Raw genomic sequence first — 17330 nt, 5'->3', positions numbered from 1 at the left:
TGATGTCCCCCAGGGACACTGTTCTCCACAATTGGCCCCCCCGAGTCTTCTCTATGCCATTCCCACCTTTCCTCTAATTCCATAATTTCACAAGAAAGCATCTCAGTTGAGAAGCAAAGTGACCCTCATTGCTCCTTATTGTCCTCAACAGATATGGCTTCCCTTCCTTTGTCTTCATCTCTCTGCCACCCATGGGTTCTGGACCCAGTTCTGGATCTCCTGTCCCATCCCCAGGTACTAGTGTATCCAAATCTTCAGACTCTCAAGCTAACAGCTTGGTTCCTTCACTTCTGATAGTCACCAGGCATAATGGTACATCTTCTCCCGTGCAGCATATTCTGTTAGCATCTCATTAACAATCCACCAGGACTCCCTATCTAAGCAAATGGAAGAGATTTTCTGTCTGGGCCTCTGACAATGGACTTGACCCTTTTCAGCACCAGTGGAGAAAATTCTCAAATTCTTAGCTGCCATCTTTAATAAAGGAGCCTCTGCTTCTACAGTTAAAGTTATCTTAGCAATTTCAAATTTTCATATTGGATTTGGAGACCAGCCTTTAAATTCTCACAGACTTTGCAAGGTGTTCCTAAAGGGTACAATACACTTAAAGTCTCCCTTTAAAGATCCCCTCCTGCCTTGGGATCTGACTGTAGTACTGCAATTGCTTACAGCACCACCTTTTGAATCAGCAGCTACCTGTTACTTAAAGTTCCTTTCCTGGAAGATGTTACTTCTAGTAGCTGTCACTTCGGTGAGAAGGTCTCCGAATTAAAGCCCCTTACATAATTTTCCATAAGGATAGAGTGTCACACAGGACAAATCCAACCTTTCTTCCTAAGGTGATTTCAGAGATTAGTGTCAATCAGCCTACAGACCTGCCTGCATTTTTCCCAAATTATTCAAACGAAGGAGAGTACTGCCTTCACCATCTAGATGTACACAGGCAGTTGCAGTTCTACCTGGACAGAACTAAACAGTTTAGATGATCTGATCAATTGTCTGTCTCTTTCTCTAGTGCAACTATGGGCAGATCAGTGTCCAAAGTAACTCTCTCCAGGTAGTTGAGAGACTGTAACTCTTTCATCTACAAGAGACTGAATGTGAGACTCCCAAAAACAGTCAATGCTCATTCTACAAGATCAGTGGTGACTTCTGCTGCCTTCCATTTCAAAGCTTCCATGACAGAACTTTGCATGGCTGCAGCTTGGGCTATGCCGCATACCTTTATCACACATTACAAATTGGATATGGTTTCAAGGGGTGAACATCATTCGGTTCTATGGTGCTCAGGAATGTCCTTCCATAAGGCCTCCCAGGGTGCAAGGTAGCTAGGGACTTTGTCCCATTAGTCAAGAATAGATGAAGATTGACAACATCAGATAAAGAAGTTATGTCTTACCATAACATTCTATGTTTTGTCAGTCTTCATCTATTCTTGCATCCCTCCCACCTGCCCCCCTCCTTGAGGTTACTGGTGGAGTAATTCCCTGTCCTGGGTTCTTTTTATTATGGGTGCCTTTGGACAAGGTTTCTGACTTTTATTATTCAGTCTTTTATCTATTGCAGACTCGATCTGAGGTAATTTAGAGAGGGGAATTGTGGGTAGACGTACTGCTCGAGAGAATTTTATTGCTGACATGAGCTATAGAACTGCCGGATCGTTCCTGAGGTTCAGAACTGTAACCTCATTAGTCATGAATAGATGCAGATCGGCAACACAGATGGAACATTATGGTAGGACATAATTTCTTTTTTCAGCACATATTACAAATATATAAAAAAAGATCTGTCTCGGTCTAACTAAAAATATCTGAGACTAAGAAGCTGCAGAGTGGAGGATGACTTGATAAGCCACACTTCATTCAGTCACTGAGCATATTTTATCCAAAGGGAAGGACCTTTCCGAGGAAGATGACACAAACTCCTGTGAGATAAAAGACCACTTTAGAGATGCTGAAGAACAAACAAGCAGAGCCAAGTGTAAGGAGCAGTCAAAGAGTATACATAATATAAAAGCACTGCCACTGTATAAAAGCCTGAACAAGTAAACAAATGACTGTGATTCAAAGAAAATGATCTGACAAGCTTGGTTCCCTCAATAAAAGAAATAAAAATTCCTTAGAAGGAACTCTTGACTATGGTCTAGTCTGTCAGCTGACCTGCAGGTTATGTGCTGTTTATCATACCCATTTTAACATAAATAACCAGCAATTAGGACCACACTAGCTTGGAGAAATAACGTCTTACTGGTGGTAGTCTATGACTTGTAGAGGGTACTTTTTCTCTGAAGAACTTGCAGTCTATTTCGAATTAGTGTTTTTAGTAAAAATTTTGTCGAATCATATTTGTTCTTGTCAAAGATTGCTCATATACGAAAATCACAGTTTATGCAAGAATGCTGCTACAGGTAGTACATTTATACATCCTTTTATAACATAAAATGTTAATACACACACACTCACACAGACACACTAACTGGTTTTCACATTTAGTTTTTATTTTTAATAGATTTTCATTCAAGACATAATGTACTACAGTTAGTATTGCTGTAGCAAACAGTAAGCAATCATACCATTTAATGTGTTCTTTTATTATTTATTTTTATTAGGCTGCTGGTGATGCATCTAATCATTTTACTAAAGTTTGGAAGAAGGTCTGTATAAACTTAAAAACAGTAAAGAATCTTCATAGACTAGTTTGAACCTTTCCTGGTATATTGCCTACCAATCTCCCTCCCTCTTTTCCAAAAATATTTTCTGAAATATACATCTTAAAATTCACCTTTCCCTGCTCTTCCTATGCATCCTCACCTTTCCAAGCTTGCATTCCTTCCAAAATGTTTTTCTCTGACAGTTTTTGCTTTACATTCTATATCAGTTTTTGTGCTTGTTTGATAACTATATGCAAATGTTAAGAGGACTACAACTTACTGACTTGCTTATCAGACTGGACATATATATATATATATATATATATATATATATATATATATATATATATATATATATATATACAGATAGATCCATATGCTACTAAGTTTAAAAGTACTATGAATGAGCCAATATACAAACTGTAGACATCTATGGTTTGCAAAAGGTATTAAGTAGCTGTTGTCACTATGGAAAACATACTGGGGTCCCACACATCAGCTTACTGAGCTAGTACAGTGCATGATGATCTACATTTAGATATACTTTGGTATTTGAGATATGTTATTGTTTTCATTCACTACATTACATTTAAAATATATATTTTACTGTATCTCATAAGAACACGGTTTTTAGTTCTTTTGACAAGTTTGTGACACAGTAGTTATGCATAGTACTATCTTTCCCCAAGGATCCTGTTGCAATTCGATTTACTGGAATGGAAAGCCTCAGAATAATGATATGCAAATAGGAGCAATGTATACTAAATCTGAGGTTGTTTGATCTTAGAATATTCTCCCTCCTCTAAGGTACACTGATGTTGGAGATGTTCTTGATTAGATCACTGCTGCAACAGCCTAAGCTATTTGTGACATTCTGCCAAGGTTCTCCCTACCTCCATGGGTCTGCTTCCAATGCTTTAGGGGACCTTCCATGCACTGTGGTGTTCTATAAGTGACAAAGAAAATACAAAGCAGTTAAAGCATCAAATATTCCAAACTTTCTTGCTGCTGAAGAGTGATCGTTTCACAGAGCTTTGGAGGTCATCCATTGGCTACTCTTTCCTGGCTAGACATATAAATTCCCTGTTGGGGATAAACTTCCAAAACTTCATTTAAGAGATCCCTTCCTCCAGTACAGCGTTTACCCACTTGAGGCTTCCTCCTTATTATGCAGGTTGTTTATGGATGCATTTTCTTACCATATGTTCTGGATTCTTTTGTGGCATACAACTGTGTGTTTAGGAGTTTTCCATGGTATTTTGGGTTTTTCAGACAGTGAGTTTTGTCTACAGTGAATTTTTTTTCCATAACTCTCAACCTTACATTTCTGTACTGTTCTGGGATAGTTAAACTGTGTTGCTCTATACTTTTACTGTGTGCCTTTTACTGTGTAGCTATCAGGAACCTGAATTTTTTATACCCAAAATGAGAAGTATTCCTCATAACGAGGTACACTTGAGGGTATTATTTTTTCTTGAGTGTCTGTTCAGATCTTCCGTATGAGGGACTTCTTCCTTAGTTGGTGTTTTTGTAAGGATATGTATTGTTTCTACTGCCTGTATGTGCACAGTGGTGGGATAGAATGCTCCTTATTCATATGTTCCTCACACTGCCTTTTTGGCTCAAGGTGGCTTCTCCAACTCATCTGGATTCTGGATTCCATCTTGAGATTTCTTCTCTAAGTTGCAAATGGATTTAGGTCCTAGTCCATGGTTTAATCCTTTCACTGCCCACAAAAATGAGATATAGATATAAGTATAGATATAGATATAGATATAGATATAGATATAGATATAGATATAGATAGATATGGGGAAGCTTTGGTGTTTAGTCCAGCTTCTGTCCCTCAGTCACGGTTGAGTGGTTCTGTTGTGGCCATGTGTTGTTCCTCAGACCAGTTATCTACTTCTCTTGGTCTGTATAGACCAGGAGGCTGGATATAGATAGATATGGGGAAGCTTTGGTGTTTAATCCAGCTTCTGTGCCTCAGTCATGGTTGAGTGGTTCTGTTGTGGCCATATGTTGTTCCTTAGACCATTTATCTACTTCTCTTGGTCTCTATAGACCAGTCAGTCACGGTTGAGTGGCTCTGTTGTGGCCATGTGTTGTTCCTCAGACCAGTTATCTACTTCTCTTGGTCTCTATAGACCAGGAGGCTGGCACATCTTCTGTGGCTAGTCAGTTGCTCTTATTGTACAAGGGACAAACACTGTTTCTGTTACCAGTGAAGGGACAGGAAGATATTTTTCTGTTGAAACCCTCTAATTAACATCTTCTCTGTAGTAAGGACTCTCCATTTAGCCATTTCCTTTGAGAAGGATCTCCCAGGAAGAGGATATACTAGACAAGTCACTGTTCTCCTCCTTTCCTGTCTACAGATGGTCGGACCCATTTTACAAAGCATTTCCTTACAACTTGTTTATATTATCAAATTAAATTGTCTCCTTTGTTTTCTGCTTCAGAAGCTGACACTCTAGTGGAAAAGTCAGTCCTTGATTAGGAATTCTTCTTGGTTCTTATCCTCTAGTCTTGGGGATTCTGTTTTTGAGGGAATTTACTCTTCAGATTCCCCCTCTTGAAAATTTGTGCTTTTTGGATACTATTATTGAAATGTGGGATGTGTTACTCTAAATACCAAAAATATTTCAAGGATCTTAACTGGAATATTAGGGATTCTTACTGGAGGGCTTCCTCCATCAGATCAGTTTCTCTGATATTGCCAGCCCTGAAATATATTTTGTTTAGAAGCTTGTTCCTAGAAGACCAGATTGATTATCTAAGGTTCCTTGGTCACTCATATACATTTTCTACTCCATTGCACTGAGACAAACTGACTACATCCTAGAATATGTTCATACAGATGGCTGTGTCTCTTGGAGCCTTGACATTTTCAGTTGTGCTTTGCTGAAGTCACAGGGCTAGATTTCAACCTGCACTTTTTGATAATATGCAGATATCTGTTGCAAACCTTCCTTAATCAGAATCTGAGATGTTTCTTACTTCTCTTTTTTCTTTTGTTTCTCATTTTACAAACATGCCTTTTAGTGTGTATATGTCACTGCTGATGTATTATCCAGGTCAGCTGCCTTGACAAACAGGAAAGAGAGGCCTGGTTGTATTATTTTCCCTTTCTGACACTGTTAAGGCTGAAATTCTTAACTACTTTAGATTTTAACACCTTGTTTGGTCTGTCTGCAGAGATCCTAATAGGGTTTCTAATGGGTAAATGAATCCAAGGAGTAATCCTGAAGTTTTCACCATCCTTTGAGATCAATTTCAGAACAGCTTCTTTTGCAAGAGCAAAGTTAATCTTTCCAGGAAGTTTCTAGTAAGCAGGCTTGCAAATAGTAGTAGTAGAAGGGTGGCTCCAAGAACAATAGCCTTTCTTCCCAAGTCTGACATCAAGCTGGAAAAGCATACTGTCTGTGATTCCCTTTTCATTCCCCCATCCTGGCTGTTTAGTAATTTGGTCCCATTGTCTGGGCTTTCATCTCACTCTCTGGCACTTAATATCCCAGGTTTTTGAGTTCTGCTATCATTCACTATGATCACAAATTGGGCTCCTCGTCTAGATCCAGAGCAGTCTTTTCTGACCCACCTTCCTCCTCCTCCTCCTGGGCTCTTTAAGCTTTGGTATATATCCCATACAGTTATGGCTACTGCAACATTAATCTAATGAGGAACATAGTAAAGCTGTATAAGTAATCTTACCATAACAGTAGATGTTCAGTTAGATTGTTGCTGCAGTTACCACTTCCATAGGTTCATAATTTTATACTAGGCTAATGACTAATGAGGCCTTTTAAAGCCAAACCATGCATTCCAAATCTCTGACCAGTTCTGGTACCCTTGCTATGTAAGCAGGGGCTTGGGATATGACACATTTACAGGTAGGGAACCATTTACAGACTGCCTGTGTTCATTAGAGACACGGGTACCAAACCAAGGATAAATTTTCAGTTCCCTATCCAGTTATCCAACTTACAGCTGAAATAGTTTAGAGAGGATTTCTGCTTCACATGGATGGGAAGCTTGTTTCAGAGAAGAGATAGTCTCTGGAATATATACCTGTCTCTCCAGCAGGTCCTATTTATATCACAGGCAAAGTTTAAGTGTTTAGAATGGGTAATTCTGGTACTGTGTGTTTTGTGGAAATGCAGATGGTCCATGAGAGTGAGTTCTGACAGTGTCTTGTATTCCAAGCATAGATCTTCCCTCAACAGCCTGTAGGAGACAAATTACAGGGATAGTGCTTTGAAATGGTCTACATAGGACAGGTTGTTTACACCCTATATTCTTTTGGTGAATAACCTTTGTAGGAATTCCAATTGTCTAATGGGCCTGGTTAGGTACATACCAAAAGGAACTTTGTACTCAATGATAGGTCTGATCAATGCCAAATATAGTAGAACAATGACCTTCTTGGACCTAGATGCCATACTTTTGTCTATAAATTGCATAACATGGAAAGATTTCCTCACAACCATAGACATATGATGGTCAAAGACTAGATTACTCTCTATGTGCATCCCCAAGTCCTTGACTACTGGGTCAACTCTTAAGAGGTGAGTTGTCAACATGGTAATTACCAGGGGTGTCCCAATTCCAGAAGGATACTGTTAAGCATTTCTTGGCATTTAGTTTTGGTCCATGGCACCAGTTATTTTGTCTACGCCAGTCTTTCTTGGAGAACATTAGTGTCATTGGGGAATTCTACACCTGCTCCCAATTTGTAATCATCTGAAAATCTGGTCAGCCACAGGCCCTTGACATTAGCCTTGACTTCAGATAATTAGATACCAGAAAAGGATCAGTTCCAGGACCGATCCCTAAGGCCTGATCCCTGAGAGACTGTGCTGGCGACTGGTCTTTTTGTAGAGGTTGACTCTCCAGTTCTAACTTTATTAGTCCTTTCCATGAGCCAGCTGGCAACCCAATGGGTGACATAAGGAGTAATACCTAACTTCATGAGTTTGCCAATAATGCCACAGTGGGTATTATGCTGAAAGTCTTGGCTATGTGAAAGTAGGCAGTATAAAACATTTTGCCTTCGTCCATTGCTTTGGTGACTTTCTCAAAGAATTCCACCAGGGTGAGTAGGCATGGCCTGCCCTTGATAAAACCAAACTGGGTTGAAACCAGTGTCTGGAGTTTTTCATGTGTAATTATTGATCATTTCTGTGATAATTATTTCCATGTCTTTGTCCTTCACCCTCCTGATTTGAGGTATTCTTATTTCCTTTAAGAATTTTTCCTATTTTCAAAGGGGTGTAGTCCCCATCTTTCAGGCAAGAAATCTCTGAAGATTTGACATCATAGCTGCTGTTTATTTCCTATAACCCTTATGCAGGCAGCAGCTCTGATGCATGGAAGGTGCCTTAAAGCTTTGGAGATGGTCAGTGTGGTCAATATCTTGGTAGGATGTCCAATATGGCTTAGGCTACTGAAGCAGTAATCTACTAGAACATCTACTATTATGATAAGATTATTTACACACTTGTACTTCAATATGAATTAGTAGCAAATGTATGGGAGCATTGTCCTCCATGTCTGGGAGTGTGTGTGTGGGGTGGCAAAGTTTAACTGCAAAAAAAAAAAAAAAAAAAAAATTGACAGTACAGTGAGATGTCTGTCAATGCATTTCGTTACATGCACACTTTGGTTTCCAAACCCTTTTTTGTTTACAGTTATAGTTCTTTAATTTTGTAATTGTATGTGTGTATGTTAGTGTTGGGGTGGCAAAGCTCAACTGCAAAAGAAAAAAATGTAATGGCAGCACAATGACATCTCACAGTCACTGAATTTCTTTACATGCACAGTTAATTTTCCAAATCATTTAGTCTCTCAACTAAGTGCCTCTCACTTCTGTTAGGAAGTTACTTTTTCTTCCTCATGTTCTCCAAAGTCCAGTTCCCTTGCGATTTAGTCATACTCTGACAGGAAACGAAGTTAAAATCCTTGAGTGGTCTTCTGAAACATGGGATCTGAACTCTGGGCCTGTTTGTGGCTTGATATGAACAGGTCTTTTCTTAGGCTTCACAGACATGGCCAGTGAATTTGTTTTTTTTTTTTTTTGCAGGTAATCATGAGGTAATCTGTCTGTTGGCTTTGTATAGCTAGGCTGTGAGTTTATGGCCCACTTTTGTTCAGACCAAGCATTGTTTTTTTTTCTTTTTGTAACTTTGTAAGGCTACCCTGTGAATTTGGACCCTTCTTAAATTAAAACTGGTGGTTCTCTATTGTATAATGCTGAAATGTGAACTCTGAGCCAGCTTTAGGCTGGCCAGAAGGTACTTTTATGTAATGAGCTGGACCATGAGTCCTTATCTGTTTCTGGTTGGAGGACCTACTGTATAAGTTGATTTTAGAATGCTGGCCTTCTCCCTATGTCTCTTTTTCTCTCATTCTCTATCAATATATTTGTCTATCTATATATGTATCTTGCATCTTTTATTGCACAGTAACATATCCAGAATTCTCCTATTCATTCACTTATTAAGTATGAAGTTTCTTTATTCATTACTTGTTTATTTGTGAAAGTAATATCATATAAAATGCAAATTTTATAAATCAATTGATTAATGAAAAGACTAACTTGCTTCATTTCCCCCCATTCCACCTTGCACTGACTCATCCAACTACCTCTACTATTACTTCATCCTACCCAAAACAATCCCTCCCCTACCAAAAACTAATTTTCTCTCTAATATTTATTGTACTATACTCTCCAATCTCAATTATACTATTACCCTCTCCATGCATAATATTTTCCTAACCTACTATTTCTCCATGCTCTTTTTTAATTGAAAATGAATGCTTACTAAAATCCACAAAAGTTCTGAAACACCAACTCTATTTTTACCTGTTGAGCACAAATTAAAAAAAGGTGATGTGCTTTCATCCCACAACAATTACACAGGAACTTCTTCAGAACTACAAGGCACCATAATTGCTTGGTTTAAATACTTATATAAATAAATCACATGAGTCAAACTACTTCCTAATCATAGCTTGTTAACTCTTAACGCTGAGTAAATTAAACTACTACATTAGCTTTTCTGGTTCTCAGACTGCTGTATCACTGATGTTTTCCCATCATGAGGGCCTTAGCGCAGGGACTGCCTGGCTCATAAAGCCACATGGTGATACAAGAGTCTGAGCAGTGGTTGATAATAATTAGCCATGAGCATTCCCTAACAAATGCCTGGTGCTACCGATATGCTAGGCTGAGTGATTCACTGACTTTGCTCAGCCCAGTAAAATTTAACTCTAGGAGGAAAATGTGAATTTCGTCAAAAGACAGCAATACTTATTCACTCCTATAGAAGTATTGGCAGAGCAGGTAAGTCCAGTGATGTCACTGTGGTGGAGTCAATGTGTGTATGTGTATACGTGTCTGAGTGTGTTATGTGTACGGTTGTGTGTGTTGTGCACATTCATGTGCATCTTGGTGGCTGCAGTATGCTAGGTAGGTAGGGAATGCCAAGATCAGATGTATGTGCGTACATGTCTGGTCAGGTGGTCACAGTACTGAATATAGTATCAAAAGTCTGTATTTGTGTGTGTGTTTGTTAGGCAGTGCACAAAGGTGTATCGGTGAGAGTTTCAGTGTGTCAGTGAGTGTAAGAGGGCATGTTTTTGGATGAGTGAGAGTGTGTGTGCGTGTGTTTGTGTGTTTGCCTGTGTGTGTGTGTGTGTGTGTGTGTGTGTGTGTGTGTGTGTGTGTGTGTGTGTGTGTGTGTGTGTGTGTGTGTGTGTGTGTGTGTGTGTGTGTGTGTGTGTGTGTTAGTAGTGTTCATTTCAGAGACAAGGCAAGGAGTCACTAATGAAATCCTTATCATTGTAGCTTTACCTTGTCTTTGAACCAGAATGTCTCTCCATCTTGCAAACTGAGCAACCCAAATTGGGCAATTAGTGCAGGCAGAGAGAAGGTCCATGAATCCCATGGTTAGTTTTATAAAGAATGTTTTCAAATCCTAAAAATAAACCTAAAATGTATAAATGAATATTGTTTAAGTTTTCTAATTGTTTTTGTGGCTTTAAAATGATAGCTTCTTGAACACTATTTTCATTAATATTTAAAATAGTTTAAAAAAAACCTGTTATGGAGGCCGGTTGAGTTTTTTTTTTTTTTTTTTTGAAAAAGTTAAAATAATGTAAGTTTCACAACAGAAAATGGTCCATTCATTTCTGGAGTGAACTCAGAAAAAATAGGTAGTTTGTAGGCCAAGCTTGAAAGTCCAGGACTTTTTTTATTTCAGAAAAATTACACGAAAACAATAAAATCTTACTTTTGCTTTAGATCATCTTTCTGCATCAATGCCTATTGAAGCAAAAGCATAACAGCAAACAAGATTAGCGTGAGGATATTTTCTAAGAAGACTTTTGAAAGAAATGTTGGGCTGTTGTTGGTCCTAAACTGTCTTGATATCATGGCATTCATTTAAAGCATTTTGGATGTAAATGTGTGCAAAGAAGTGTTATTTCTGTGCATGTCACAATGTAGAAAAACAAAGCAGTGTGTGGATTGTACAATATTTTCTTAGAAAAGCTCAGATAGGCACTTGACATACAGTACCTAATTTTCATAAGCGGCTTGTGCCAATCACCCTGCTGTATCAGCAGTGGCATGAAAAAAGAAATGTGCTTGTTTCCTTGTTTTCGTACAAAGGATGATTGCACATTTATTCACAGTAACAGGGAAATGTCTTTATAGAATTTTTGGATCTGACCACTTGCATAACCATTATCTAGGTATTCATCTCACCCCAATGTCCACTTTCTACTGAGTAGAGCATGCTGTCTGGGCTGCTATCCCTGACTATTAAGTTACCTGTTTAGTGACAAGCTAAGGCTCCCTCATCCTGTCTGTGAAGGTTATTCATTATAGGGCAAGTATGAGTTTTTTGTAATTCTGAGCCTGTAACTGTCTATTCATTGTCAGCTAAAAACAAGCACAATTCTACCAGGAACAACTTATAACACTATAGCAGTGCTTAAAACTTGACTAGTTGAATTGACATAGTGGGCAAAATTTCGGATCTATATTACCAAATTAAACTAACTGAAACGCGAATACAGTTTCATCGACACATGTGTCAAACTCACAGGTAAACGAATGGTCGTATCACCGATTTTTTTCCTAGGGATTTTCCTTTGAAAGTGAAGTTTCGGCAATGTCGTCTTGTTCATTTAATCTTTTGTCTCTTCATTCTTTTGAAGGATACCCATATATCTATCTGTATATATATATATATATATATATATATATATATATATATATATATATATATAAAATCATTGTGTTTTTTTGTTGTGTATATGTACATATAGATATGTGGATCCCATTTAGTTTGACAAAATGCTTTTATTAAAATGAAATGGCATTGAAATGATAATAGTTGATATCCTTTTTCCTCTAATGTGATTTTATGTGTAGATTTTGTTTAAATGCATGTTTTTGTGGGAGTAGTATTTGGGAGTGGTTTTAGGTACTGGAATTATTTGTTTTTGGGAGGGTTATGCATTTGTGGGTAGTGGAGGATATATTATACATATTTTTACAGTATTTGTAATTGCAGAATAGGGCAGTTTGTATGTACAAACGAACACTTTTAAAAGGGCTCAATTAAAATTTTTTTTTAGTTAGACATGAGGTCCAGAAAAGCAATGAGGAGCCTATTTCAGTTTCTGGTGAAGTGACTTGCTCACAGTCATACACTAGGAAAGTGATAGCTGGGGAACTCAAGCACTAGAACACAAGAAGCACTTGTTAATAGCTCAAAGCTTTAATACTCTGCACTAATTCCCAGACCATAAATTGTATTTATCACCACCTTTCTCTTGTCATTAAATGTTTCTCACAGCTCTGCCTGCATCATAGTCTGTTCATCTTCACTTGGCTTAAGTCAGCACTAGTCAGGCCAAATTAATAGATGACATAGAAGTCATTAAACCCTACAATGCAGAAACTAAACTATTCAAAAATACAGTATTAAACTATAAAAATCACGGGTCTATATCAAAACTTCGAAGAAGTAAAACGTCGAATGTAAAAACGTTGAACCCACAACATTGAATGGTGAAAATAGCGAAGCCCCGGAACATCAAAATCTTACCTAGGGCAAGATTTCGGTGGGCCATTCTGTGGCTTCACTATTTCCTCCACTGTGGTGCGAGAGTTATGGACCTTAGGGTTAGGGTGCGGGTTAAGATAAGTGGATAGTTAGTAATGTATGTATGGTGTAGTGTAGGGTTGGGTTATGTTAACTGTATGTGTGTGTATTAATTGCTTTGTTTAGTTTTGTAGGGTATGTGTGCGATAGTTACGGACCTTAGGGTTAGAGTGCGGGTTAAGGTAAGTGGATAGTTAGTAATGTATGTATGGTTTAGTGTGGGGTTGGGTTTTGTTAACTGTATATGTGTGGTTTATTTATTTTGGTGTGCTTGTGTTGTGTGTATGTTTCTCGAAACAGCAAATTGTTTCCCTGGGAAAAAATTCGTTATTCTGAGCGTTCGATGTTATCAATACTTGAAATTCCAAGTTCGAACATATGGTGTTCGATATTTTGGAATTTCATATATATGATATAGACCCAAAAATCACCATAGAACACACCAAAACAATGACAAATAAAAGAAACATACTATAAACATGTTATACAGCATGACTATATAATATATTGCCTTAAAATGCATGACAGCCATAACTGCTACAACCCTACCCCAGGAAGAAAAATATATGATTTACTAACGACCAACATATTGCCAAATAAAAGAATTAAATCACAATAGATGCATACATTTTGTTGTATTCCAAAACCTAGGTACAGCTCTGTATTCAGCCCTAAGTATGGTGGAAGAAACCTGCCAAGCAGTGTAGAATTAGCATATAAGTGAGCAGCTTTCATTGAGCATTGAAGAACAATGCAGAGGTTCAGGTAAGTTGCTGAAGCTACAAAAGCTAAAAAGCACATACACTATATGCAAAAACTAATAGTACAAAGGAAATAATCTATTTTGGAAATGTTTACTTATATAAAATTGCATACAGATATGTTACAAAAGCTAAAAAATGTGTTTCTGTTATATAAATGAGGTAAATGCATAAAATAAAGTCTGTGCATGCAGTTGTACAGTTTAAAATATATAACGTACAGCTAAACGCATTCATATTATGTGAAAAGGTTTACTATTTTATGTTTTCAAATATTAGCTTATAACACTTTAATAAAATAATTTGTACCCAGGAGTATGACTACAACATATTTAGTTTTTTTATTATCAACATTGTTTTACAGATGGTTTTGTAAAACATACTTCTATGTCATCTTTCCTTACTTTCTGTGTCATCTTTTCTTACTTTCTGTATATATTCCAACCATCTCCTTAAAGGTTCTGATCAGTTCACATTTTTATTTTTTTTTTACTATAACACCTGTTTGCTGAAAATAAGAGAATCTGGCCAATTTCAAATTAAATAATTTGTTGCAATATTTTTATGACCACATATAACTAAATACTTAATTCTCTACTATTGTCAGACTTTTATATTTACATAACTAGATTGCTAAGAAATGTAATTTTATAGGTTCATAGGTAAGTAAGTACTAGGCTAGCTGCCCCTGGAGGCCATTTTAAGCCTAGCCAATTTCCATTCAAAGGTGAGACTCAAACCCTGTACTTATTATTTGAATATTATAGTATTATAACAGTACTGTGTATCTCTATACATGATTATAATATTAGTACATTGTATCTCTACAGATTCTACTATGAAAAGTCAAACAGTTAAACACCAGGCCTCAGAAATGCCAAAAACTAAATCCTGAAACACAAAAGAGTGAAAAACACCACATATGTGGAGGTTCTCAACAAAAATATACCCAAACAAAGGAGACCTCAGCAGCAAAAACACACTCAAACTCCACAACCCTCCTCACTACATACCACGCATAGTCCACACACCTGTGTCTCGCAACCACAAAGGCCTAACCATAAACCCAACATATTAGTCATAGGAGACTCCATTGTAAGACACACAGATGTGCCTCTCACCAAGCTGGATAAGGAGAAAGTCACGGTTAGTTGTCTGTCAGGTGCCAGAATCCATCATATCGCACACGCACTCAAGTTTCAACAACAGATAACATTATGACTCTGTCATAGTCCATGTTGAGGTGAATGACTTGAGACATACCTTACTAGACTTCATGAAGAGAGACGTGATTGAGCTCTATATCCCTAGCCTTAAGCAGCATGCTACTATCACCCAGAATGATACCTCAATACAAACAGAAAATGATTACCTTTAACAATTGGTTTAGTTTCTGGTGTCATTCCAGTGGGATCCAGTACCTGACAGCCTGGGAAGAGATGACTGACAAACCACAGTGTTTTGCTAGAGATGACCTGCATCTGTCTCACTTGGGCTTCAGGCTTCTGGCAAAGGCCCTTGCCTCCCCCATAGTGCCTTTTTTTAGGAAAAGTCATGAGGTCGATAAAACCAACATAAAAATTTCAACAAAATGCAAATTAAAAGTCATGCTGCTGAATGCTAGGAGTCTAAACATGAAACTGCATTCATTGCAAGCATTCTTAACCCTAGAAGATGCTGACATTTGTGCAAAGAAACCTGGTTTAAAGCTGCAGAGAGCACCCCAGCCTCACCTGGTTATTCATCCTATTATACTTTCAGACTCCAAACTGTAGTCAGCAAAGCCAAACAAGGTGGAGTTTCAATATATTAAATATTTTTTTATTTATTTTTATTTTACATTTCATTTTCAGTAGAGCCGGGGAGAAAAGCTCCACATAGAACATAACAATGGTCCTGACTAGAGATAGGACAGTTTCAAGGCTTCTTACTAATTACTAGACTTCATGTGTAAATACACACACACCTCCAGGCTGTTCAAACACTATGACACACAGGAGACACTCCAGGTGCAGTTAACCATTGACAAGACCCCTATTCAAATCATAGCTAGCTACATTCCCCCACATTTGACTCAAGATGCCCATTCCCCCCTATCTGGACCTCTTTGAATCTATCAAGCTTCAACCCTTTGCCCTGATCCTGGATGACTTTAACTACTCAACCATAGATTGGAAAAAATATTCATGCCAGAATGCAATTGCCCAGAGATTCCTCAATTTTATCAATGCAAATGTCTTGGAACAGCTAGTTGATACCCCCACAAGAGGTGAAAATATCTTGGACTTGGTATTAACCTCTCTGGTAAGATCCGACCATAAAGCAGTCACTTTCAAAGCTAGCATCTCCCCCCCCCCACTAGCTAGGGTCAAACAAAAAAACTTCTCCAAAGCTGATTACAACCTTCAGAGGGATGGTATAAACAGCTTCACAGCCCCCTCCCCCTCTGTTGGAAATGGTAGCAATGTCCAAATCTACACCAAAGTACTATACAAGCACTTATATAGATGCTTGGAATCAAGAATACCTGACAGGCCAAAATCATCCTCCACAAGGAAGAGTAAACCTGTCTGGTGGACATCTGCAATAAATAAACTATATAACCAAAGGAAATAATTGCTGTCCAGGACCAAGAAGGACCAGGTGCCGACTTGGAAGCAATCTCTCCTTAACCTAAACAAGCAAATAAGAGCACTAGTGAAATCCTCTAAAGCCAACGTCGAGTCCAAATTGGCCACATCTACTAGAGACAATCATAAAGCCTTTTTTCACATATGTCTCCAGTCTCAAAGGAAGCACCCAGATCTGTTCAGAACTGGTGGTCAGGGACAGCACATACACAAATGCTGTAGATATAGCTAACCTACTATCTGACAGATTCAGCAAAAGTTCACCCCTCTGTACCCCCATCAGTAAATCAGGACATCTCCAGTACCTGCCCCCTTCTCTTATCTCTAGGGAACAGGTCATTACTGCCCTCTCAAAGGCAAAAAATACAGCCTCCATGGGACCCGATAACATCCCAGGCTGCATCCAACATGAACTCAGGCATGAATTTGCAGCACCATTAGGCACCCTATTCAACCAATGCCTGAGTACCTGCTTTGTCCCAGCCGAGTTGAGGACAGCCACTATCATCCTTTTACACAAAGGTGGAGCATCCACCGATCTGGGAAATTATACACCCATCAGCCTAACCAGCCTGATCTACAAGGCCATGGAAAGGAGTATCATGGATCTCATTAACAGGGACATTGGCAACCACCAGACACTTGACTCCACACAGTTTGGCTTTGTCAAGGGGAGGACTTGTCTGTTAAATCTGGTCGACTTCTTTATGACAGTCAACAAAGCAATGGATGAGGGGAAGACAGTGCACACCACCTACCCTGACCTGGCCAAAGCCTTCGACACTATTGCCCACTCAGACATAATAGATAAACTCTCTCAACTAGGCATCAGTCCATATATTATCAAATAGGTAGCAAACTGGCTCACTGATAGAACCCACCTAATCAAAATAGGGGAAGCCACCTCAAGCAGTAGACCAGTTACAAGTGTTGTATCCTAGGGATCATTCTTGGGGACTCTGTTATTTGGGATATACTTCTCTGAGGTGCAGGCTGAAACCAGTAGGCTATGGCTGACCAAGTTTGCAGATGACTGCAAGCTGGGTATGGTCATCACTTCCCCAAGTGATGTGGATGTCCTCCAAGAGGGTATCAATCAAACAAATGACTGGTG

General features: G+C 38.4%; 1 protein-coding gene across 3 annotated transcripts in view; it reads left to right on the top strand.

Annotated features, from left to right (window-relative positions):
- GRIK1 (glutamate ionotropic receptor kainate type subunit 1) overlaps nucleotides 1–17330 on the top strand; it is a 1940968-nt gene that overhangs the window by 1315288 nt on the left and 608350 nt on the right. Inside the window, exon 8 of one of the 3 annotated variants that reach the window (XM_044072743.1) lies at nucleotides 2609–2653. The exons of the other annotated variants lie outside the window; for them this stretch is intronic. Coding sequence (XP_043928678.1) covers nucleotides 2609–2653 — 45 coding nt within the window. The remainder of the gene's footprint in view (nucleotides 1–2608; nucleotides 2654–17330) is intronic. 3 annotated transcript variants of the gene reach the window in all.

This window comes from Protopterus annectens, chromosome 5.part0 (genome assembly GCF_019279795.1).
Source record: "Protopterus annectens isolate FY-2018-M chromosome 5.part0, PAN1.0, whole genome shotgun sequence".
Classification (NCBI taxonomy): Eukaryota; Metazoa; Chordata; order Ceratodontiformes; family Protopteridae; genus Protopterus; species Protopterus annectens.
This window is presented reverse-complemented; position numbering and strand designations above follow the sequence as displayed.